This window comes from Myotis myotis, unplaced genomic scaffold, assembly GCF_014108235.1.
Source record: "Myotis myotis isolate mMyoMyo1 unplaced genomic scaffold, mMyoMyo1.p scaffold_m19_p_11, whole genome shotgun sequence".
Lineage (NCBI taxonomy): Eukaryota > Metazoa > Chordata > Mammalia > Chiroptera > Vespertilionidae > Myotis > Myotis myotis.
In genome coordinates, this window is record NW_023416315.1 from 19,350,705 (window position 1) to 19,377,101 (window position 26,397).

General features: G+C 41.3%; 1 protein-coding gene across 7 annotated transcripts in view; it reads right to left on the minus strand.

The window, feature by feature from the left end:
• Positions 1-12,882: 12,882 nt before the first annotated feature.
• The window catches only part of ZNRF2 (zinc and ring finger 2), an 81,443-nt gene continuing 67,928 nt past the window's right edge, over positions 12,883-26,397 (minus strand). For 3 of the 7 annotated variants that reach the window (XR_004970825.1, XR_004970823.1, XM_036327722.1), the window contains one exon: positions 24,671-24,776. Coding sequence is in view for 2 of the 7 variants with exons in the window: in XM_036327722.1 (XP_036183615.1) it covers positions 24,765-24,776 (12 nt within the window). In the remaining 5 variants the exon portion in view is untranslated. Of the gene's footprint in view, positions 14,354-16,715; positions 16,859-19,065; positions 19,174-19,577; positions 20,853-22,927; positions 23,008-24,670; positions 24,777-26,397 lie in introns of those variants that run through there. The other 4 variants (XR_004970820.1, XR_004970821.1, XR_004970822.1 and 1 more) reach the window with 4 other exon arrangements.

Below are 26,397 nucleotides of genomic sequence, written 5' to 3' on the forward strand. Positions count from 1 at the left end.
GCCCTGACTCGCAGGGCGGTTTGAAGATGAAAGGAGCTGGTGCAAGGAAAGCAGCACAGAGCCGGCACAGGGCCACTGCTCAACATGCGCTGGTTATTATTAAACCGATGTTTCTCTTTTCTGCTCACAGTGGAAACCATAGGTTGTTCTCACCTCTCTCTTAGGTTTAGGGAACTTCTCAACAAGGTCAAACATGGGGCTGGAAGATCTCAAAGTCTCCGAAAATATTCAACATTGAGTTTCCTGCAATAGCCTAGCTTTGTCAGTGAAAAGCACTGACAATGTGCTTGTGGTCCTGGCACCCACTGAGCCTCCTCTCCCCCGCCCTCCTCAGGAGGTCTCCTGCCCGAGTGGCTGTGAGGGTGACGGAGTTGGAGCCAAGAGTCAGGCAGCTCCGAGGACCCGCTAGCATGTCAGACCCCGACCACAGTGACGGGCACATGGTGGGTGCTAATGGGGGAGGGTGGCGATGGGACGAGACGACCTGCCCTTTCGCCAACCCATTTGTTAATAAATACTGAACACACTATTTCTAATTGCCTGAGTCCGGGGCAATTAGAACCACAAGGCATTAGTTTCCATCATTGTTACCAATGAGTCCTACCATGTAAGTGTCACTCACAGAACGGGAGGCGGGCCCATGTCTTCCTGGCACAGCAGGGAGCCAGCCCCACCACAGAGCCTCCCAGGAGCCTTTGCCAAGCGCATTTTCAGCTCCTGAACTGGGAAGCAGCAGTTGGCTCATTGCTATTTCGGTCCACGTCCAGGGGTGGCACTCATCTACTTCAGTAATTACTCACTTAAACAACCACCAACCAACCAACCTTGCTGTGGAGCTGAGAGGCAAAGCCATGACCATTACCCCAGGCCCATGGGTAAGAATTTTAATAAAAATGGATTTAGCTCCTGAGGAGGCCCTGAATCAAGTTACCCCACAGATGGGCTCAAGGCAGAGCTGCAGGGCCCAGGGGCCATCCCAGCATGATTCCCTCAGCCTTAAACTGAACCAGCTGCACTCAAGACCAGCTTAAAACTTTTACTGGCACTAAGACTGAAAAGGTCATGGGCCCCCAAGGATCTGTAACGTAAAATAAACAATAGTAAATTATAAAATAAAGTAAGTGCTAGGATGCTAAACAAGTTTCTGGTTTTCCCATGATGACTTGGGTGCTTTCTTGGGGAATAACAAATATCAAAATAGCTCAAATTATTTCTTGATTTTTTTTCTGTCGCATTGCTTTATTTTAATTACAAAAGCAATATCACGCTATGGAAAGAAAATTTTAAACTGTTTATAACATTATACTAACACAGGTATTTTACTTTTTGCATATTATCTTCCCAGGTTTTGCCTTCTTTGAGGCATTCCCCCCACCCACCCCCGCTTTTTTTTACTGTGGTAAAATATGTAACATAGAATTTTCCATCTTACCCATTTTTAGTGCACAGTTCAATGGTATTACATACATTCACACTGTGGTGCAACCATCACCACCACCAGGACTCTTGTGTTCTTGCAAAACCGAAACTCTGTCCTCATTAACACCACATCCTCTTGCCCCCAAACCCCACCCCCATGTCCCTGGCAACAAGCCGCCTACTTTCTCTTTCTATGACTGGATTTCTCTAATTACCCTATATACAGGGAGTCATGCAGTGTTTATCTGTTGTGTCTGGCTTATTTCTTTTCCAGCCTATGTGAGCCCATGCAGTTTAGGGGTGTAGCAGTGGTTTGGAAGCAGGCAGAGTTAGAGAATAGTAGTAGGAAGCCAGCAGTCTCCTTTGAATAGGAACAACACTCCTGCCCTGGACTCTTGTCCTAGATCAAGCATGTCAAACTCAAAGGCTAACACAGGCCAATGAACAAGGTTTAAGTTTATTTCGGCCACAAAAAAACAAAAGCTTCAATTTTCACAGAAATGTAGGTTTATTTAGAAAAGTACAATATATATATATAAAAAGAGCAATGACAAAATTAATGTTTTCTTCCTGACACTTGGCATTTCTTCTCTGCTACCATCTTTCCTACTTCAGGGGAAATCTTGTTCGCAGTGATTACTTTCAAAACTGACCCAAGGTGAAATGTCAGTATTTCCGGATCTGACAGGAGACCTATTTCCTTTCATAATTGTAAACAACTGCTCACACCGTTATACTGGCTGGGCCGCAAAAATATTCGTTATGGGCTACATGCGGCCCGCGAGTTTGACATGCTTGCCCTAGATCGGCAGTCACCAACCGGTGGCTCACCCCCACCCCCACCCCCACCCCCCCACACAGATCATTGCTGAGACGGGCACAGGCAGTAACTACAGCTGGGCTGCAGGGAAGATGAAAGACCCATAAGCTGGCATCTCTTTGAAGGTGATACTGTGCTAGAACCACTTAGTAGGACAGGACAGCTATATTTTCAACACCAGGTTTCCTTGATATAAAAGTATATATATGTATGGCTCTATCAGTGGATACAGCGTTGGCCTGTGGACTGAAGGGTTCTGAGTTCGATTCCGATCAAGGGCACATGCCCAGGTTGCAGACTCAATCCCCAGTAAGGGGGTGGGGGGTGCAGGAGGCAGCCAATGATACTCTCTCATCATTGATGTTTCTCTCTCTCTCCCGTTCCCTTCCTCTCTGAAATCAATAAAAATATATTTACAAAAAATAAAAGTATACATATGTATGAATGTGCCCTTGCTTTGCCTAAACAAACCCAAACTAACTGAACCCATTCACACTGGGTCTGATGGCAACTTCCTCCCAGCAACCCCATGAAGTAGGATTGATCTCATGAATTAGGAAACAGACCTAGTGAGTGTGGATAGGTATCGTGTCATACTAATCAGGATGCATGTAAAAATGGAACAAGCCCTGGCCAGTGTGGCTCGGTTGAGCACTGTCCCATGCACCAAGAGGTCATGGGTTCAATTCCTGGTCAGGACACATGCCCTGGTTCCTGGCTCGATCCCTGGTGGGCAGTTGTGCAGAAGGCAGCCAAATGATGTTTGACTCTCTGCCGAAACCGGTTTGGCTCAGTGGATAGAGCGTTGGCCTGCGGACTGAAAGGTCCCAGGTTCGATTCCGGTCGGGGCGTGTGCCTGGGTTACGGGCACATCCCCAGTAGGAGATGTGCAGGAGGCAGCTGATCGATGTTTCTCTCTCATCGATGTTTCTGGCTATCTCTCTCCCTTCCTCTCTGTAAAAAATCAATAAAATATATATTTAAAAAAAAATGATGTTTGACTCTCAAATCCCTTTCTTTCCCTCCCTCTTCTCTATAAAAATTTTTTTTAAATGGAATAAAAGAAAGGCAAAACCTTTCAGGAAAAGAGATCTTGGCAAACGTAGAAAGTTGACAAAGTCTAAGATTTTGAGCCCCCTTAGTATGGCCAGTGTTGGAGCGCAAAAGCACGCCCACTGTCACACACATTATTACCGGCAGAGCAAGAACTAGAACATGGGCCTTCTGCTGGTGTTACTTTCCCTCCGTTCTGATAGACTGTGTGACCTTCGGTTCACTCTGCAAATGACCTTTCTGCCACGCCTATAAACCTGGTCCAAGCCATTAGGGCAGGTTAAACAATGACCTCCCTGCCCTAGGACTCGTTGGGAAGCCTGGTCTTTAAGCCTAGGTCCATGGTGCTAAAAGTGACAGGATCCCAGAGTCCCATTTACAGGCCTCGCTGTCTGAGAGTCACAAGGACAGGAGCTCCTGGCCAGTGTCGGGTGATGCAAGGGTCTGACCACAGAGCCAGCAGCTTCCCCGCTGACCACACACCCTCCAACCCCCAACCCCGGACTGACCACAGGAAGTGGGTGCGTAGGGAAAGCTGGAGGTCAGATTTGGGCGATTCTCATCACCAGAGGGCAGCACATGCCTAGCGATGACCCATTACGCACATGGCCGGGAGTAGTCAGGGGGCCTGGTGAAGGAGGGTTTTATTTCAGTAAGACTCTGTCCAAAGTACATGGTGTTAAAAGCAGTTGCATCTTCAGCCCATTCATCTGACTTCAGAGACACTGGTAAGTAGGGAGGGCTGGCCCGAGGCACCCTGAACAGCACTGTTACAGACTGTTCTCGGGGTGCTGAGGATCTGGGCTCAAATCCCAGGGCTCCCATAAGCTGTGTGACCTGGGACAAGTGGCTCAGCTTTTCTGTGCCCGAGTTTCCGCACAGAAGTTCTGAGTTTCCTCGCAGGGCTGTTGTATGAAGTAAATTAGTGTATGTAAAGCACTTAACACCCGACGTGTGGTAGGGCTCCAGTAACAGGCGCTCTGGTTACCTCCCCGCACCTTTGCCCTCCAGCACGGCCTCAACGAGGATCAGGGACCAGGCGAGAGCAGAGGGCCAGCCGGGCCATCCTTCCCATCCTGAGAGTCCCCCAAAACAACATCGATATTTTCAAACAGCACAAGCTCCAGACTTCTCAGCAGCCTGGAGACTGGAGGCCATGCCCCAGGCTGAACACCTGTTGGCTGAGAACCAGACAGTCCCTGCTGGGGTCTGACCCCAGCAGGTCCGGAAAGTCCCGACAGGGGCACACGTCCAGGCTGCTCAGAAGCTGGATCAGGAAAGGCCAAGACCATTTGTATCCCGATCTGACTTCACTAGCTGGCGTGACCTGTGGCCGAAGGGCATTGCTTTCTTTGCTGTCAGCATGTGGCTCCCGGGTTCTAGCGTTTCTTTCTCTCCCTCATTACCGTGGCTCTGCCTGAAGCAGACGAGAAAGAGGGGCGTCCTGAGAGCGAGCAGGCGAGGACAGACAACACAGAACAAATCAGGAGGGTGGAGGGGGATGGGCTAGTTCCTGAAACCCCAACTTCCACCCTGCTGTCGCTGTGTCCGGGAACCGGCCCCGCGTGTCTGGGCCATCAGCCCACCTCCTGGACATGGAAGTCCAGTGGAGCCAGCAGCTCTCGCGCTGTGCCGGGTGCCCGGCCGCCCACCACTGCCTCCAGATTCCCCAGGGGTGCCCATTAGGCAGCGTGCCAGGGCTTCCTCGTGCTGAGACAGCGCGTGCTTCGCTCCACTTTCCCAGGAGGTCTTACTGGTGGTGAACAAGGCCCTGCCCTTTGCATCACCTGGCCCAGCTCAACCTTGTGCTCATGACCGCCCCCTGAAGATTTCCTAAGACATTTTCCATCCTCCTGCTCCCACCACGAACTTCTGACACCACAAACTGGATTTATGGATTTGATGTACTGGGGCTCTGTGGAAGGCCGCACCCACTGAATACCCAAGTTCTTTCCTGCCCCCCAAGAACCAACTTCCACCCCTTAGGGGTGACATCACCCTGTTGAGACTGCTCGGTCTAGGCACACACTTGATAGCTCCCGTCACCCTAAGGGCTGTCTGCCTTTTTACACATTTACTGTTCAGCTTCCAATTCCACAAATCTTCGTAAATGCTACACATTTAACATTCTCATTCGTCCTCCTCACTCTTTGATCTGCCCTGGAAACTGGGATCTATGTGCAAGCACGCAGCTCATGCTATAAGAACGCCGACTGCAAAGGGGAAGTCGCTGCTGCACCGCTGCCATCTGAAGCATTGGGGCAGCGGCTTCAGAGACCAAGTTCCCTGACATATCGACTGCCACCAGGGCTCCGTCTCCGGGCAGAACCTGAGGTGACCACATTCGCCTTTGCTCTTGCCCCACTTCCCTTTCTCACTTCCCGGTTCCCTCACCCTCACACCCCCTGCAAGAGGCCTGGGAATGGCCAGAATCCCCTTCTGAAACAGAACCCGGGCCTCTGCCCATCTCACCACAAACCACTCCTGAGCTCAGCGAGCTATCAGGACAATCCACTGATTCAGAGTTAATGTGGCTGTGGGCCAGGACTGCCCTGATGGAGAGTTCACACGTCAGAAGAAGAGCTGGCTGATCAAAACCTTCTCCAGGTAGACACACAAACAGGGGAACTTCTGTCTCCTGTCACCTCCCTCCGATCCCAGAGCAATCCCAGCACGTGGTTGGCTCTTCTGAAAGGGTTTGATCCCTGCAAATCTTAACCAGCCCGCTGAATGGGAGATGTCTGCAACTGATAAATCCAGTAAGAGATTAATACCTAAAATTTATAAAAAGAACTTATACAACTAAAAAAAACACAAAACATTCCTAACAATCCGATTAAAAAATGGACAGAGGACCTTAATAAACATTTCTCAAAACAGACATACAGGTGTGTGAAAAGAGGCCAACAGGTACATGGAAAGATGCTCAGCATCACTAATGAGGGAAATGCAAGCCAAAACCACAATGAGGGATCACCTCACTCGAGGCCCTGCAGGGGGAGATCTGGGCGCCAGTTTGGGGAAAATGAAAAGACAAGCAGGAGAGTGAGAGAAATGAAGAAACGATTTCCATCCTCCCTGAAATTTTTATTATGAAATATTTCAAATGCTCAGGAAACTTAAAATACAACGAACATTCATATCCTACACATATTAACGAGTATTAGCATTTTGCCATATTTATCTTTCTCACCATACATTTTCAATGTATTCTTTTTGTGATGACACTTAAAAGGTATATCACATAACTTTATCTCACTCAGTATTTCAGCATGTATTGCCTAACTAAATAGGTAATCTCCTACAAAACCTGATTTAGGAGATACTGGTAAACATTCCATTCGCATTTATATAGGTCCGAAAAGTAACTGAATAAAATTGTCAATTACACCTCAATAAAATGGAAATTTACAAAAATTGAAAATCAGGATGACTTTTCCTATAAGCTGGGCTAGTCTCTGAATGAAAGGCTTTAGATATTTTATCTCGTTTAACCCTCACAACTACCCTCTGAGGAAGGTTGTGGTGACTGTCTCCATTGTACAGATGCAGAGGCAGAGGTGCTGAAGAATGACCCAGGGTCACATAACTGATGAGAAGTGACAGTTTGTGACCTCAGGCCTTTGGCTGCCACAGCACTTCCGAGTCCCTGCCATCCCAGGGAAAACCGAGAGCACTGCCGGCGAGGAGAGAGCATCCTGTGCGGAGGGTGATGCAGGGCGACCTATGGCGCTGTAACGTCATCACTCACTTAATGGCACTTTAAATATGGGTAAATCTAAGTCTAGCTTTTCAAAGACTGCTTTAGTTGAAGTATGGATTTGGCCACAAGTCCATGGGGCTTTGGGAAATTGGATCCATTAAACCTCAGGTAAAGAGGCCTCTTCATTTGGACTTTAAGCTAAAACGTCATGGCTACAGTGGTTTCAAGAAATAAGAATCCGACAGCCACTTGGCCTGGAGGTCAAACCCTCCCTGGTATTAGCTACAACAATCAAGGCTTAACTACAAGACTGCGCACAAAGACTACTAGGGGGTGCACCAAGAAAGCATAACAAAATGCGGAGACAAAGAAACAGGACAAAATTGTCAATGGAAGATATAGAGTTCAGAACCACACTTTTAAGGTCTCTCAAGAACTGTTTAGAAGCCGCCGATAAACTTAATGAGATCTACAAGAAAACTAATGAGACCCTTGATGTTATGATGGGGAACCAACTAGAAATTAAGCATACACAGACTGAAATAACAAATATTATACAGACTCCCGACAGCAGACCAGAGAAGTGCAAGAATCAAGTCAATGATCTGAAATTCGAGGAAGCAAAAAACACCCAACCGGAGGGGCGGAATGAAAAAAGAATCCAAAAATGCGAGGATAGTGTAAGGAGCCTCTGGGACAGCTTCAAGCGTACCAACATCAGAATTATAGGGGTGCCAGAAGATGAGAGAGAGCAAGATATTGAAAACCTATTTGAAGAAATAATGACAGAAAACTTCCCCCACCTGGTGAAAGAAATGGACTTACAGGTCCAAGAAGCGCAGAGAACCCCAAACAAAAGGAATCCAAAGAGGACCACACCAAGACACATCATAATTAAAATGCCAAGAGCAAAAGACAAAGAGAGAATCTTAAAAGCAGCAAGAGAAAGAAACTCAGTTACCTACAAGGGAATACCCATACGACTGTCAGCTGATTTCTCAACAGAAACTTTGCAGGCCAGAAGGGAGTGGCAAGAAATATTCAAAGTGATGAATACCAAGAACCTACAACCAAGATTACTTTATCCAGCAAAGCTATCATTCAGAATTGAAGGTCAGATAAAGAGCTTCACAGATAAGGAAAAGCTAAAGGAGTTCACCACCACCAAACCAGGATTATATGAAATGCTGAAAGGTATCCTTTAAGAAGAGGAAGAGGAAGAAAAAGGTAAAGATACAAATTATGAACAACAAATATGCATCTATCAACCAGTGAATCTAAGAATCAAGTGAATAAATAATCTGATGAACAGAATGAACTGGTGATTATAATAGAATCAGGGACATAGAAAGGGAATGGACTGACTATTCTTGGGGGGGAAAGGGCTGTGGGAGATGCGGGAAGAGACTGGACAAAAATCGTGCACCTATGGATGAGGACAGTGGGTGGGGAGTGAGGGCGGAGGGTGGGGCGGGAACAGGGAGGAGGGGAGTTATGGGGGGAAAAAAGAGGAACAAATGTAATAATCTGAACAATAAAGATTTAATTTAAAAAAAAAATGAAAAGGTTATGTAAATCAGTGCCCAAATGAGAATTAATTCTGCAAGATTAACCAGAGGTTCTTTGGCCTGAACTTTAAGCTTCTAAACATGGATAGGCTGTTTTATTTATTCTATTTATCACAAGTCTCCAGAAAGGTAACATTTTGCATTGCTCATAGTTCTACTTCAAATGCTTACACATCTTGGGATTTAAGTGGCTCTGAAAGGTTTTTAGAATCTGTATTAGATTAGCTATCTACAAAAATATATATATAAAACACACAAAGTCAACTATTCTTTAATAAATAAACACATAAACACTTTGAAAAAAAAAATAAGAATCCATTCTTTACTTTTTTAAAATACATTTTTATTGATTTCAGGGAGGAAAGGAGAAGGAGAGATAGAAACATCAATGATGAGAGAGAGCCATTGATCTGCTGCCTCCTGCCTACCCCCTACTGGGGATCAAGCCTGAAACTCGGGCATGTGCCCCGACTGGGAATCGAACAGTGACCTCCTCATGGTTCATAGGTCGATGCTCAACCATTAAGCCACACCAGCTGGGCAAGATTCCATTTTTTAAATGTCAATTCCACTACCCTAAATTTAGGATGTACTGATAAATATTTCAATATGCAGTCCTGAAATACAATTTAAAAACAAAACCAATATGATTTTCATTGTAACCAATGCTGATACTAGAACTTAATTCAGGAGTTGTAAAAACAGTCTCATAGCTGGATGCATCCAATGTGACTCAGATGTTAGATATATGTGAATGACCTGCCTAATTTGCTCATGAGTACTGTAATAGGTATGGCAGATTGCTGCAGTAAATGCTCCCCAATAATTACATTTCCCTCTGTGACTTGCACTGGATAATGGTACACTGCCAAACACGCACGCAGAAGCCTTGGCAATGCAGGAGGACTTGCCCTCTCTTGCTGCCGAGAACCCCCCACTATCATGTGACTAATCCCAGAAAAACCTGCTGGGGACACGGGACCCAGCAGCAGCCAGCAGCCAGCAGCCAGCAGCCAGCAATTCTCTCCAGCCTGAGTGAGGAGGCAACGCCAGACCAATCGGTCCCCAGTGGACCCACCTGCTGTTGTAGCTGCAGGAACAAGTACAGGCAAGAGCCTACATTTCTGACACAGAATTATGAGTTAATTAAAACTGGTTCTGAGCCATTAAATTTGGGTTGGTTTGTTACCCAGCAAAGCATAATTGAAATGTATCAAAAAAATTAAGGAAGGCTAACTGCTGTAATAAATGGACTCCTAAATACATAATGGCTTACATACAACAGAAAGTGTATCTACTGCTTATATAAACAGTTAAATATACTGTTGGCATACTCCTGAATTATTTTAACACAAAATTCCTTCATTTTGAAATAATTTCTTTTAAACATTACTTGTTTTTACATTATCAACATAAAAGTTTCTTGCATTTGGATATTTCTTATGTTTCCATTTTGTCTCTGTAACTCTTTATTTTGCCTTTCCCAATTTGCGAATAAAACCGCCGTGTCTTTTACAGCTAAATGTTCTTGGGTATCCTGGGATGACTACAAGGTAACCCTTGATTTGCCTCTTCACCTTCTAAAAGAAAGAATAGAAATAACTAAATTTGTTTGGTACTTCCAATTTTAAAAAATATATTTTCATTGATTTCAGAGAGGAAGGGAGAGGGAGATAGGAACATCAATGATGAGAGAGAACCATTGATTGGCTGCTTCCTGCACGTCCCCTACTGGGGATTGAGCCCGAAGCCTGGGCATGTGCCCTAACTGGGAATCCAATGGTGACCTTCTGGTTCATGGGTCGACGCTCAACCACTGAGTCACACCAGCTGGGCAGGTATTTCAAATTTTAACTAACTTGGAACTATTATGAGAGCTCTTTAGTTTTCCAAACATAGACCAAGAGAACAAAACCTGACAAGTCATAATAGACATTTTTTAAAAAAATATATTTTATTGATTTTTTACAGAGAGGAAGGGAGACAGATAGAGAGTTAGAAACATCGATGAGAGAGAAACATCTATCAGCTGCCTCCTGCACATCTCCTACTGGGGATGTGCCCGCAACCAACGTACATGCCCTTGACCGGAATCGAACCCGGGACCCTCTAGTCCGCAGGCCGACGCTCTATCCACTGAGCCAAACCGGTTTCGGCTCATAATAGACATTTTAAAAAATGACTGGAAATCAGAGAAAAACTACCTGAGTCTTGATGAACGAGACCTTCCCAGGAGCTCTTTGGCTCACGGGTCTTGAAAGTCCTCTTGGAACAGATCCCACCAGGTGAAGGTGGGAGAGAGGAGGACAAAGGAGACAGCTTCTACCCAGCACAACGGAACAAGATTAACCTTTGATAACTCAGATTGTCCTCTTTCTGCTTTACTGCAAATCTCACGTTACTACCCTCTGGTGCCCCTAGCAGTCACCTAATGGTCTCACAGACTGCTTTTACCTATTCTCAAGGGGGTACTTCACTCTCCTATCTTCCCTGATATAAGCAAAGGCAAAGCTCTCTTGTTTCTCCCAGTCCACCGCTACTGCTCTAGATCTGACTGCTGGATCATTTTCATCCTATCTTACCTCCTGACAAAAAATTAACAGCTATTACTTTATATGCCTCAAAAGGCAGGTCCCTTCTGATATTTGCATTTTCTTCACACTGATTAAAACCAAACCTGCAGTATTTTAAAAATTTGAACCTCAAATCAAGGAAATACTTCTGCTGAAATTATTACAGTACAGACATTACAAGCTCACTAGGAGGGGGAACAAATACTGGGACTATCCCTGTGGCAATGGCCAGTCTGTCCTCTGTGGGACGCTGTAGTCTGATTTGGAAGAACTCTTTACCTTCATTCAGGGAATCTGCCTGCCTCAAAGGACAGATGGCTGGCTCATGTCTAATGTGATAAATGTTATTTACACTCCTAATATAGTCTACCCCCATCCTTGTTTTCAACCAGTGTTGCTTTCATTCTTCTTTTCAACCAATATCATGATTTGTGGGATATGGCTAAAGCAGGGCATAGAGGAAAATCTATAGCATTCTGAACAAACGCTTTCAGAAAAGACGAACACTTCACAACCCTTTTAGTGAGCCCTCCATTACCCTGACACCAAAACCAACAATACTGCAAGAAAAAAACTATCGACCAACAGCCCTCGTGGATATAGACTGGGGAGTGGGGGTACCCTAACTAAATATTAACAAATTGAATCCAGATGTATTTAAAAAAATTGGTTCAACAGTAAAAATAAAAATAAAAAAAATTCAACAAAATTTATATCGACAGATAAAAGAGGAAAAACCATATGATCATTTCAGTAAATAAAGCAGCATTAGACAAAATTCAACATTTATTCATAAGTCCTCTTAGGAAACGGGAACAGAAGATAATCCCTCAATTTTTAGAGGACATCTACAAAACAACCCTACAGTTAAATTTAATAGTGAAAGACTGAATGTGTTCCCTTTATGCTCTCAACTTTTAGCACTTTCATTCAGATCTCACTGGAGATCTAGCCAATGTAATAAGAGAGAAGGGAAGAGGAAGCAAGGAAGGAAAAGAGGGAAGAAGAGGGAGGAGAAGAGAGAAAAAGAGAAGGGGAAGGGAAATAAAGAAGGAAGAAGTGACAGGAGCTAAAAATAAAGGAAAAATGACAGAAAATAAAAGATTACAAAGAAAGTAATGATCTATTTATAGAGACAGTATGACTGTCTATGTAGAAAATTTCAAAAGAATATACAAAAAAATTACTAGAATAAGTGAGTTAAAAAAGATAATAGGATACAAAATCAATGTACAAAATTCAATTGTTTTTCATGTACTAGCAGTAAACAACTGGAAATTAAAAATTTAAGAACAGCATCGTTTACAATAACACTATAAACCATGCAATAATTAGGTATAAATTCATCAAGATCCATATGCTGAAAACTATAAAATGTTGAAGACATTTAAAAAACCGAAATAAATGGTGATATTATGTGCTCAATGGCTGGAAGAGTTCATGTTGTAACTAAAACAACTGATCTGTAGATTCAATGCAATCTCAAAGTACCAGCAGGAGTTTTTGTAGCAACTGACAGATTGGCTCTAAACTTTACATGAAAGACCAAAGGAACTAGAAAAACAAACATTTTGAAAATAAAAGAAAAAGGAGGGAAGTTGGAAGACCTACAGTACCTAATTTCAAGATTACTGCAAAGCACAAAGTTATAATAATCAAGACAGTGTAGTATTGGGGAAGGGCAGAAATAGGCAAATCAGTTTGGCAGCATCTTACAAAGGTAAAAAAATATTTACAACTCAGTAATTCCACTCCTAGGTATTTATTCAAGAGAGATGAAATCACATGTTCACATAAGATTTATATATAAATGTTACAGATACTTTATTCATAATAGCCCAAATTAGAAACAGCCCAGGTGTCCAGCAATAGAATGGGTAACGAACTGTAGTATCTTCATACAATGGAATACTACTCAGCAATAAAAAAGAACTGATTCAAGCAATAAACTGATGCCTATCACAGACACAATGAGCAAAACAAGCCTTACACAAATAAAGGACATTTTGAATGTTTTCATCTAGTCCACAGTGACACGAAACGAAGCAGGTCTGTGCTGCCCAGGGCTGAGGACGGACGGGTGGGTGGGACCCGAGTGGAAAGAGGCTGGTGGTAACTTCTGAGGGGTGATAAGAACGTTCCCTGTCATGGTGATAGTTGCTCAGGTGTACACAAGTGTCCAAACTCATCAGACCATACCCTTCCAATGCATGTTTTTGTTGTATGTAAATTAGAACTTACTCGAGTTGTCTTTAAAAAGCTGTGAAAGAAAACTGGTTAGAAATAGAACACCGTTCTTGTTGAGGAAACAAGCCTCTAAAAACGAAAATGAGTTCCCACATCTGTGTCTGGCTGTCTCGACCACAATCTCTGTTTGCAATACTTTCATCTGTTTTCATTTGTTTCAGCAGCACTCACACTTACCAGTCAGATAAAGAATTTTCCAGTGACTTTACTACTCTTACCCCTTAAAAGGTCTGACACAAATGCTTATTCAGGAAGTAGGCTTTGCACACCCACGCTAGTCATATATTTGCGATGCCATTACACATTACCAACTTTTGCCTGGAATTATAATTTTCCCCAGGAGCTGACCCATGTTTCCTGGTCCTCCTCTTGCCAACCTGACCCAGCCATCCCAACAGCAGCATCCCCTGGACAGCAGGATTCACCCTTCCTGTCTACTTCCACAAATTCTGCTTCCAACAACAGCTTTCTTCTGGTGTGAATGTCTGAGGACACTTGTAGGATGGAAAGATATGGGACAGATGAACCAGAGAGAAAACCCTAGGGTTGCTCATTGGAGGCACCTCAGCACTGAGCAACCCCGGGGAAGCACGGCCCTATCCAATGGGCATCTGAGGGTAAGAGGGGGGCAGGGTGCCGGGAAAGGTCCAGTTCAGCCAGCCTAGACCTTCCACTCGCTCAGTGTACTTACCATGCACTTACCGCCTCAGAGCTCTAATGGTGCTGGCAACTATTGTGTCTAATACCTCCTGAACCCTAACAGACAGACAGACAGACACACACACACACACACACACACACACTCTCTCTCCTGCTTTCTCACAACTTGCCCAGTATTCCTGACTGGCTTCTTAAGGCTCTGCCTTCCATGTAAGATCCAATCTTTGGTGTCGGAATTGGTGTTCTTTATCTCAGGTTCTCCAGCAGCTACTTCTGGCATAATCAGCTTTTCCCAGGCAGAGATCTTGTCCTTAACACACTGCAGATGGATCATGAGAATTCTCATGTTTTCTGTTCTAAGGCTTGTGGCCAATCATACTTTAAATAGATATTAGCTTGTCAAACCATGTAGTAAATAACTTCAAAATGCAATGAGTATTTAAAGCGAGCCTTTAACATTTATGTAACACGTTTTTTGTAGTCGTTCAATAGAAACTTATCTGGCCACTGGGTAAAGCTAGCAATAAAACTACTGGTCCGCAATGTATTAAGATGTGATAAAAGTACAACTGGGAGTTGTCCTGGTATTGTCCTTCATGCCTTACACTAAATGACCACCAAGGTGAGTTGTTTCCACAGCACTCGAAGTTCTTCCATCCTATTGTCATTGCTTTAGCTTTGCCCCTATCATCTCGCCTGGATTACTATAAATTTTCTACCACTAGTCTCATCCCTTTCTTCCTGATTTGTCTTTTTCCTGTTTAAAATCCTTCAATAACAGTTTGGCACATACATCCCTTCAGGGTTTGTCACCTGCTTAACTATCTAGATATAGCAATTCCACGAATGTCATGTTTGGCTGAGTTATGCTTTCTGCCTTGGGAATACCCTTCCCAAACTTCCCACTCCACAAGTCCTTTTATCCATATCTCCTAGACAGGATCTGTTTGCTCATAAAGACTTGGTTTAATCATGACCCTCCTTACTGCCTGCACAACACCCTGTGGACCTATCACAACATTTATTATTCTTTATTAAGTGGCACTCCTTTACTTCACCCAATAAAGATTAGTTCCTAGAGGTCGGCTATCTTTGATTTCAATATTCTTGGTCCCCAACAGTCCATAGAACCAAGTAGTACTTAATATATAATTGCCGAAATAGTAAATCTCTAGATTTTAGCAAGAGGGAAGATCAGACCTTACAATGTCCTCTATTATAGTTAGGTTTCTTAAACACATCAGCTAAGGTCTAAGGCATTGCTCCAAAACCCCATGACTGGAGAGAATAACAAAACTTATTTATTCATAGATGGCACACATATTTTTACTGTTCATAATAACCACTTAACATTATTAGATGCTCTAATTGTTTGGTGCATTTAATCCTCACAACAACCTTGAGGTAGGCAGCAGTATCACCTCTTTCTACAGGCAAAGGCGAGGCACAGAGAAGCTTAAGTATCTCAGTATCTCGCCCTCTGTCACAGAGATGGCAAACTAGGCAGTCTGATTCCAGACAGAATCCATGCCCCTAACCACTTACCCACTACGCTACAAACAATACTTCTTTCATCCTGAAAACTGTGCTGCAAGTACAAAATTTACAAATAGGTTTTACATTAGAACTTTCAAAGTATATCTCTACACATGGTTAAGGTAATGAAGAAAGAGCTTTTTCTCCACTACCACCACAATCATTTCTTACGTTACCACAAAATTTTAACCAATACTTTTGGATTCAATTTTGTGATGGTGATTATACAAAAGCAGAGAAACTGTAACATTCGTTAACTCATGGTAACCTTTCAGCATTCAGATAATTCTCAGTTTTACTGTTATGTACTGTCAACTTGTAGACGTAAAGGTGGAAATGACAGATTTTCTTGAAAGCATTCTTCTCTTATATTCTGCTTCTAAATTATAGGATAATTTGACAAGATCATTTGGAAGCTTTATTTATTAAAAATATCAATAATGAATTGTTCCATTTTAGTTAAGAACTAGGAATCAAAGAAACCAGTCACTCTAAGACTTGGGGTCCTGACAGGTGCCCCACAGTCTAGGGCAGAGCTAAGCAGTACAATACCACTTTTAAAAATTTCACTTATAGCCCTAACTGGTTTGGCTCAATGGATAGAGCGTCGGCCTGTGGACTCAAGGGTCCTGGGTTCGATTCCGGTCAAGGGCATGTACCTTGGTTGCGGGCACATACCAAGTGGGGAGTGTGCAGGAGGCAGCTGATCAATGTTTCTCTCTCATCGATGTTTCTGATTCTCTATTCCTCTCCCCTCCTCTCTGTAAGAAATCAATAAAATATATTTTTTAAAAAAATTTCATTTATTGCTGGGGTGTAAGTTTATGCCATGCTGCTCTTTGCCTCTGTATAAATAAGCAACCAACAGCCTATCTTATTATTAGCCACTGGTCTAAAACTAATGATGGCGCCCTAACCGGTTTGGATCAGTGGATAGAGCGTCAGTCTGTGGCCTGAAGGGTCCCAGGTTTGATTCCCGTCAAGGGCATGTACCTTGGTTGCGGTCACATCCCCAGTAGGGGGTGTGCAGGAGACAGCTGATCGATGTTTCTAATTCTATTCCTCTCCCTTCCTCTCTGTAAAAAATCAATAAAAAATATATTAAAAAAAAATAAAACTAATGATGGCTTAAATACCTGAAAATGTATCGACTCCATAAAGAAAGTAATGCTGTATTTTCATCAACATCAACACATCTGGTTTTCTTCAATGCCTTTTACTTTCCACAGAGAATCACCTGACTTAAAAGACCAGGTATTCCCCATGCAATGCAGGAATTCTGTGATTTAAAAAGAACATTCAATTCCCTATCTTAAGCACAGCATTCACAGAATACGGTAGGCACTCAAAGTATTCTCTGGGTAAATCATTATAAAACTTTCACCAGCTGTTCCTGAGTAAAACTCACCACTAGGAGCACAACAAGTAGCTACTTCCTCTGAAGAAACAAGTGGCAATTTAGTTTCAGAATGGAAAGATCTCAGTAGAGATGAAAAGATCCCAGTAAAAAAGATAACTGGACTATTGTTATTCACAACATAGCAAAGAAAACATTAGAAGTTACATACCTTAGGGAAAAAAGGGGGAACGGGCCAAACACAAAATATTGGCATGCCAGAATTTTTAACTTAGAAAATATCTGTACAAGAACAAGGGACACATCACATTTAACCACCCATTGTCAATACGTACTGAGCTCACCTCAGAATAAATCAAATTGCAAGAAAATGGCCCAAATGAACTAGAAGACTTCCTGCAACAAACAGTACTATATTTAATAAGCAACACTTATCTCTACTTAGTTTTATAAAGTTCCCAATAACCGAATTTATATGAAAACTTCCTCTGCAAAGAGTAAGATGATTTTGATATTATCAAAGCATAATATGGATGTCAATCAGATGGTAAATTCAATTATCACGAGTTTTTTATTAAAAGAATCTCATGCTTTGTTCAAATGTAGCTTGTTGTTAGGAAATTTCCCTTCTTCCACTCTCCAAGTCAGTAAAAAAAATTAGGCAATATTTACATTGAATTTACAATCTGTTTCATTTAAAGGAAGACCCGTATGTCTTGTTATAATTATGTTAATTTAAATGATTGCTCTTACAGGTTACTAGATCCAACTTTTGAAAGTAAAATAAGCTTTGAAATGGAATCTGCCATTTTTATTAACTGAAATACATATTGCAAATATGCTGAGGGTGCCCCTCAGGCATTTGGGCTACATATTCTACTAATTTCGTGGGTGAAAACTGAAATAATTTTATGGCTTATAAAAGAAATAGAAAACCTATATAGTATGCAACAGATAACAGCACGTTTTTAAATGTTTCAGCTACTAGAGAAAAATCAGTTATAGAAACCATTATTTATATTTCAATCATAAACACTGCTCTTAAAACACAATCTATATCTGATTTACAACCATCTCTGAAAAACACAGGTTAATGTGCTTGCTTAGTCTTTTTCTCTGGCAAAGAGCCGAAAGTCAGACAATAATTCTGCTCTCTTACACATCTTGAGGGGGGGAAAAAAGTTAGATCTCAGTAAGACGAAGAGTCAAAACTGGCAGTTAAATGCATCATGAAGAAAAGAGTGACACTGAAGTGAAATTTCAGAGCATACTGTTCCCTATATTTGCAAGTGTTTACAAAGATTCTAGAAAGCTATCACCGACTTGATGACCTAGGCTTTCAATCTTTACTTTGTTTCCATAATACGCAGCTGCCAGTACTTTGAGCTACACATTTCAATAACAAACGTCATTTTATGTCCTACTTACACTATTCAGTGTCTGCATACAGGGTTACAAATATTATGTGGCATTATGTAGAATATTACTTATAGCATTTTCCAGAAGAGCAACTTTGAGCATCTTTGGAGCATCGGGGCTTGAAAAGCATTTTCTTTTCAATTTCTCAGTTCTTTTTAGGAAGTATTGATGGAGACTGAATTTAAAGTAAAAATGCTAACTTTTGTAAGTTTTAATAAAAAAAGGATTGCTATAAACAAGTTAAGTCAATACTGTTCCAGACAAACGCAGTGACAAGTCGCGCTTGACACTGACAGACGCTGAGCAGCTACAGCACAGACCTCACAGAAGACGACGAAGGTGCGGACCAGGATCAAGGCAGAGGGGAACCAAGGGGAACCTACGCCGATACACTCTAAAAGTCAGTGAGTAAATCATATCAGAAAGTCAACTTCCAGAAGAACTTGAGCAGTGAACCCCCACAGCTACAGTAAATCTTTCCCTTCAAGAATGGAAGACAACAAAATAACATTATACCAGAGGTAGAAAAAAATGAATTATTCACATTCTAACAGGTTTTTCCTGCGGTGTGAGTGTGTGTGAAAGCTTACAAAATCGAAAATGTGGAATAAAGTGGATTCATATTAAGATTTTGTGATAACAGAAAAAATTTAAGAAAAGAATATTTTCCTTGAGAGAAAAATATTTTCCAAAACTGGTTTAAAAAGCACCTATGAAACTGTGCTGTCGGCTGTCACACTGGGTTTTGGGATTCCTTTCTCAAGTGCAGCATAACAAAGGCATTTCACAGCAGGACTGTAGGGAAAATGTTGTCCGGTCTAGAATCACACAGAAAGCAATGAAGAGCTCTTTAATTGTTTATAATACACACATTTTGCTGAGTAGCAGCAGTTGCTCCTGTACATGCCCTTCAAAGGCGGGGGGAGGGACACAAAAACAATAGAGAGAAAAAAAGAGAATAAAGAATAGCAGCATTAAGTAGAAAGACAAATACTTAAATACATGAAAGAAGGCTTAAAACAAGGAAATGTTTCTGTGCAACTTTCACTTATGCCAAATAAAGTGCACTGCTTAAATGCTCACTGATAACATTTCCCCAGGTTGAAAATAGGAATCTACTTATTGGGATTTCTGATATTGAAACACAAAAAAAGAAAAAATAGGACATTTCTGTATTGCAGCCCTAGTAACTCTCTTCCAGTATTTTTTAACCATTCAGATGTATTTTGTGGGAATATTTATTCACATAATTTTGCTTAATACATTTCTTTCTACACAAGACTGAATTTAAATGTTCTATAACATTTTCAATGACAGTAACAACACACTAATAAATTATAAATTAACAAAATCTTCATATTTGCTTTAAAAATCATTTATCAAACACTAACTTCCAGATTATCTGGAAAATTAAAGATGCAAACTGCTATAAATCTGGCACCCTAATTGATTTCTGATTTTTAAAAGTATATAAAAGTCCCTCAAATTATTCCAAGTTTCACTCAAGAAAATTTTATTTTACTCTTTTCATAAGTTATGAAGCTTACAACCTGCTAAAACATTTACCCAAATGTGGGAAAACTGCCTGGAGATGCAAAGCACAATTAAATAATTACATGAAAAGAACAAATGAAAATACCCGTTAAAACAACATTACTGTACCTGACAGCACTTAAAACTGGTAATTTGTATTTTTTTAAAGTTGCATAGCTGCAAGATGATTCAATGCTGATTAGCTGTTGAGCAGTTTTATTTAAGAGGAAAGAATATACTTAAGAAATTACAATTCAGTAGACAATCCAATATTTAATTCATTAAAATGTAATTATGTAACCTGATTTACTCTTTGGACTGCATTCTGATAACATTAAACTTTTAACTTAAAATGTTAAAGTATTTTAGCTTTCCTATGTAGAAGTCTATTTTCCACTCTTGGGGAGAAAATATTAGAACTTGAGATCATGGTCTACATTCAGAGAACGTTTCACTGCTTGATTACATTTCTTGGTTTCACATTTAAGACTTTAATTTATAGGAAGAAGAGTATATGTGGTCTTCAATTTTAAAATAGATGAATGCAGAATCATGTTGGGGAAAACAAAGAGACCCCCAAACTAAAAAACACAACAAATCAAAACACTAGTTGCGCAGCTCTAGAGAGCTTAATAAGAAGTAAATCAACTTTTAAATCAGTTAACTTTGGCGTCTGCATACAAAATGTTTATCAGCATTACCTATGTAGATGACTATTAAGGGATGTGCAGCATTTTCAAAATCCCTGTGAGTCCTTATGTCATGTTTGGTGCACTGAGTTCTGTGGCAAATGTCCTCCCTCCAGCAGGGTTTTTCTCTATATGATTGTCTATCTCTGCATCGACTAAGTCACACAGAACTCAGATTTTTGGCTGAGTATGCCTGCATTTTTTGTTTTTGTTTTTCCAGAGACAGATCCCCATTTCCTCTTGTTTTTTTAAGCATCTTGAGAAGAGAAGAAAACCTGTGTAAAAGTAGACACATTTTGATTTAAGCAAAGGTCCACATTAGTAATACAAATCAAAACAAACATTCATTTCCCCATGAACATTGACTTAGTTACCGTAAATTTTCACACTTACTATTCTAAAAACTCATAAAAGTAGTGTTCTTCAAAAGAACAGATTAAGGACACACAGAAGGACCAATTAAAGCTTAAAATATCACAAAAAATTACCACCACATAGTTATCTCTCCTCTACAATAAAGACTATGTCAACATTTCAACTTTGTCATTATTCTACTTGTTATGGTGATCTGTGATCAGTGATCAGTGATCTTTGATGTTACTATCGTAAATGTTTTGGAGTACCACACACCATGCCCACATAAGACAAACTTAATAGATAAATGTTGAATGTGTTCTGACTGCTCCAGCAACTGCCCGTTCCCCAGTCTTCTATCCTTTTCCTTGGGCCTCCCTATTCCCCAAGACACAACAATATTGAACAACGGCCAATTAATAACTCTACAATGACCTCTAAGGGTTCATGTGGAAGGAAGAGTCACACATCTCTCACTTTAAGTCAGAAGCCAGAAAGGAGTAAGCTTAGTGAGAAAGGCATGTTGAAAGATGATAGGCTAAAAGCTAGGCTCTTGTACCAGTTAGCCAAATAGTGAATACAAAGGATAAGCTTTTCTTCTTCTTTTCAATTACTGATTTCAGAGAGGAAGGAAGAGGGAGAGAGAGATAGAAACATCAATGATGAGAGGATCATTGATTAGCTTTCTCCTGCACGCCCTGCACTGGGGATCAAGCCATGACCTCCTGGTTCATAGGTTGATGCTCAACCACTTAGCCATGCTGGCCAGGCCAAAGGACAAGTTCTTTTAAGAAGTTAAAAGTGCTACTCCACTGAATGCAAGAATAAGAAAGCTAAACAGCTTTATTGCTGATATGGGCAAAGTTCTACTGGTCTAGAGAAGATCAAACCAGCCACATTCCTCTATGCCAAAGCCTGATCTAAAGTAAAGCCCCAACTCTCTTCAATTCTATGGAGGCTGAGGGGTGAGGAGGAAGAAGAAAAAGCGTGAAGCTGGCAGAAGTTGGTTCATGAAGTTTAAGGAAAGAAGCCGTCTCCATAACATAAAAGTGCAAGGTGAAGCAGCAAGTGCTAATGTAGAAGCTGCAGCAAGTTACTCAGAAAGTCTAGCCAAGGTGATGAAGGTGGCTACATTCCACAACACACTTGCATGTAAACAACACAGCCTTAGATGTCATCTAGGACTTCCATAGCCAGGGAGGAGCAGTCAGTGCCTGGCTTTGAAGCTTCAAATGACGGGCTAACTCTTGCCAGGGGCTAATGCAATTAAGTTGAAGCCAATGCTCCTTTCCAACTTGAAAAGTCCCAGGGCCCTGAAGAATATGCTCAATCTACTCTGCTACATAAACAGAAAAACAAAACCTGGAGAACAGCATGTAAACCATGGTTTACAACATGGTTACTGAATATTTTAAGCCACTGCTGAGACGTACTGATCAGAAAAAAAATTCCTTTCAAAATAGTGCTGCTCATTGACAATGTACCCGGTCACCCAAGAGCTCTGATGGGGATGTACAATGAGATGACTTCTGTTTTCATGCCTAACACAACATCCATTCTGGAGCCCAGGAAATCAAGGACTAATTTTGATTTTCAAGTCTTATTCAAGAAATACATTTTGCAAAACTGTATTTGCCAGACAGTCATTCCTCTGAAAACCCCTGGAAGGATTCAGTATTATAGACACCATTAAAAAAAATTAGTGCTTTGTGGGAAGAAGGCAAAACATCAACACTACAGGGGTTAGGAAGTTGATTCCAACCCTCATAGATGACTTTGAGGGGTCTAGACTTCAGTGGAGGAAGTAATTGCAGATGCGATGGAAACAGCAAGAGAACCAGGATTAGAAGTAGAGCCTGAAGTGGGACTGACTTGTGGCAATTTCATGAAACACCTGAACGGATGAGGAGTAGTTTGGATAAGCAAAGAAAATGGTTAAGAATGTATAATCCAAATAACACTTCAAAAGGCAATTAAAACAAAAAGGGAGAATTACCTATAAAACAGGAAGCTGATGCTTAATCTGAAGGGTGCTCAGGGCAAGATCTATTTACTTCAAACCATTCATCTATGCAGCTAGAAAATAATAAAACCAGAAAAAGTGAAACATTTATGCTTAATTATTAATGTCATGACAGGCATAATAAAAAATGCTTACCTCTTTGCAAAAGAAAAATGAAATGCTTTTAAGTGATCATATTTGGCATATACATATAAGTAAAAGATAAAAATGTGCTTATTACATTTTGCTTATTCTAAGCAGTTAAGGAAATAATCTTTGTAAAATTATGCTATAAAATACTTTGAAGTTTAAGCAACAATCATTATAAAAAGAATCAAAAGAACTACCACTTTACCAATATTCAAAATCAAATGACAAATCTGAAAAGCTGTGTTTCGCTTCAAAATATTCATTTATATAAATATCAACCTGCTCATATCACCTATCAATGTAATCAAAAACTGCTTTTAAATTTTAATTCTTGACAATACTGCATCACATTTAAAAAGACCATATTTATATGTGAATATTAAATACTTATTTTAACTCTGTTCCATCCTGTAGTACATATACATGCACAAATAAGTATATCATCATCCACTCACATTTATGAAGTATTTGATGATTTTGTTGGGAAGTTAAATATTAGGGTGCACACCATTATCCTGTCGATCTGCACTGTTCAGTGCAGTAGCCACGTACCACATGTGGCTGTTTAAACTTAAATTCATTAAGTGAAATGAAAGAAAAATGCAGTTCCTTAGTCACACTAGCCACACTTTAAGTACTCAACAGCCACATGGCTGGTGGCTCCTCTACTAACAGTACGGATACAGAACACTTCTATCACCACAGAAAGCTCCCTGTGGCAAATGATAAACTTAAGTAACTTGCCCAACAGCCAGGAATTTTCCCCAGCAGGATTCAAACTATTTAACATTCTCTCCGTTGACACATTTCAAATCTGCACATGCCATAAACCAAGATGGTTTGGCCCTTGCTGGTTTGGCTCAGTGGATAGAGGGTTGGCCTGGGGTCCCAGGTTCAATTCTGGTTAAGGGCACGTACCTTGGTTGCAGGTACGACCCCCAGCCCTGGTCGAGACGCATGCAGGAGGCAACCAATCAGTGTTTCTCTCTGTCTCTCCCCATCTCCCACTCTCTTTAAAAAAATGGAAAAATATCCTTGGTGAGGATTAACACAGACCATACATACACACACACACACACACACACACACACACACACACACACACACACGACAGCTTGGCTAATATTCTTCTTGCAGTTAGTTTAAAATATTTCCTGTGTTGCTCTGAAACCACAAATACTTTAGAAGAAACCAGGTAGAATCTGGAGTCAAACAGATATGGGTAGAACCTCGGCTCTTCCATTGACTAGCCAGGTGGCCTTGGAGAGATTTTTTTTACTATTGTCCCTCAGCTTATTTCCTATTGTGAAATGAGGCTGATACAAGGCTTACATGAGCGACCGATTTTAGAAGCTGTGAACAATACCTGGGTCACAGTAAATGCTGGACAAATGATAGATTTTTGGGTACAAACAGATAGGGGCTTAAATCTTAATTCTAGCAGTAAAAAAAGGGGGCATTATTTGTTAAGAAATGGGGGGAGGGGGTTTCAGTGAAGAAGAAACCTTTTCCGCCCTCACTACAATGTCTGAAACTCTGAGGGAGATCTTTGCTAAAATCATTGTGTGAGCACAGAGATAAACTCACCCTTTATGGTAGATGCACAGACAAGGCAGCCGTGCTATCGTGTCCCCTTGCTGCAAGTCTTCCAGGCATATCGCACATTCCCCAGTATCTTTACTCAGGACATCCTCTGAGGAAAAAGGAAACAAAGGCAGGACAGTAAGCAGAAAAAGAACCACGTGAATGCTAACTGATAAAGAGTGATGACTGGCATATTTTGTCAGGAATATATAAAACTCAGCACCCATATTTGAAGTAAAGCAGAAAGACTGCACCAATCTCTACCTAAACGCTGAAAGACAGAGTAAGGTAAGGAAGTTTCCAAAAATTAAGTATTTGTACTATAAAAACCAACAAATTTAATTGTTCCCATAAATATAATAGTTCCTTGTAGAAAAGTATATTCCCTAAGCATTCCCCTTTTAGTTATTAATTTTGAGACCGCAGATTATGAGGAAACACAACTCCATGTGGCCTATAAAAGAGAAGGTAGCAGCAGATGATTTACCCGAAAGGCTGGAGGGGGTACCAGGGCAACTTCTGCAGAAAAAAGGCTTTGGCAGAGGATTTATGCTTTTGGAATCTAGGGAATAGGCTGAGGTGAGTATTCCCTAGATAACTACTGAGTAGCGCACAAGCTAGTATGTCACCACCAGAGACTCAACCTGAAAAGGATTTCCAGACAAGTAAAGCTGGGTAAGTGAAAAATGCTTAGTAATGGCCCCCTAAAGTGTCCTGCCCCATTTTTCTTTTCTTAATCCTGGAGATCCCACCCACTACCTTAACTCCACCCCATCTCTAACCCCAAGTCTTGCCTCCTTCTCTTGATCTCCATTTTTCTTTTTTTTAAAATTCTGGACAGCTTTCCACAGATAGGGAACCAGTTTAATGTAAAACACCTACGAAATCAGTGATAAAGTTAATTGGTATATGGAGACCCACAAAATGAAGGCCACCTGAGTGGCCCCATCCATGTCACAAACCTAACCCAAAAGCAGCATGCACTAAGGGGAACACCTCACTGTCAAAGGAACCTAACACCAATCAGTCCTCCAACTCAGTTCCAGCCAGCTTACCCTACCCTAGGAAGTAGGACCTGCTAATGGAGCTCCCCGCCACACATGCCCTTTCTTGTTGTCTCTTTGAACACTCTATAAAACTTGCTCCTGCCCAAAATCCCTCAGAAAGTGCTAGTAGGCAATGTACACCCCCAACCCCCGGACTGTTTTCCACTGAATAAAGAACATCAAACTTATTACAAAATTGTTTTAGATTTGACACTAGGAATATGATAGTGAGAACAAAAAGAAAGAAATCTGAAGAAAACACTAAAAGTCTCTAATTCCAAATAATCTATAATAATAAAAGCGTAATATGCTAATTAGACCAGACAACCTTCCAGACGAAGCCAGGGCTGTGAGGGAAGCCCAGATCCCGGGTGCTGGGTGCCAGATGGAAGTTGGTGCCGGCAGCTGGGGGAAGGAAGGCCCACTCTTGCACAAATTTCGTGCATTGGGCCTCTAGTATAATACTAGTATATTCTCACCACTTAGATTTTTACCACACAGATATACCACACATCATATATTTTTTTAAAAAGAACCATCACTTTTTATCAAGTATAAAACATCAATGATTACCTACTAGTTTTACATACCACCAAGGGGGAAAATGCCTCCATTAAACTATGATACAAATCAATTTTAAGATGCATCTCATTTTCCAAAGTATGAAGAAGAAGCATGTCTTAA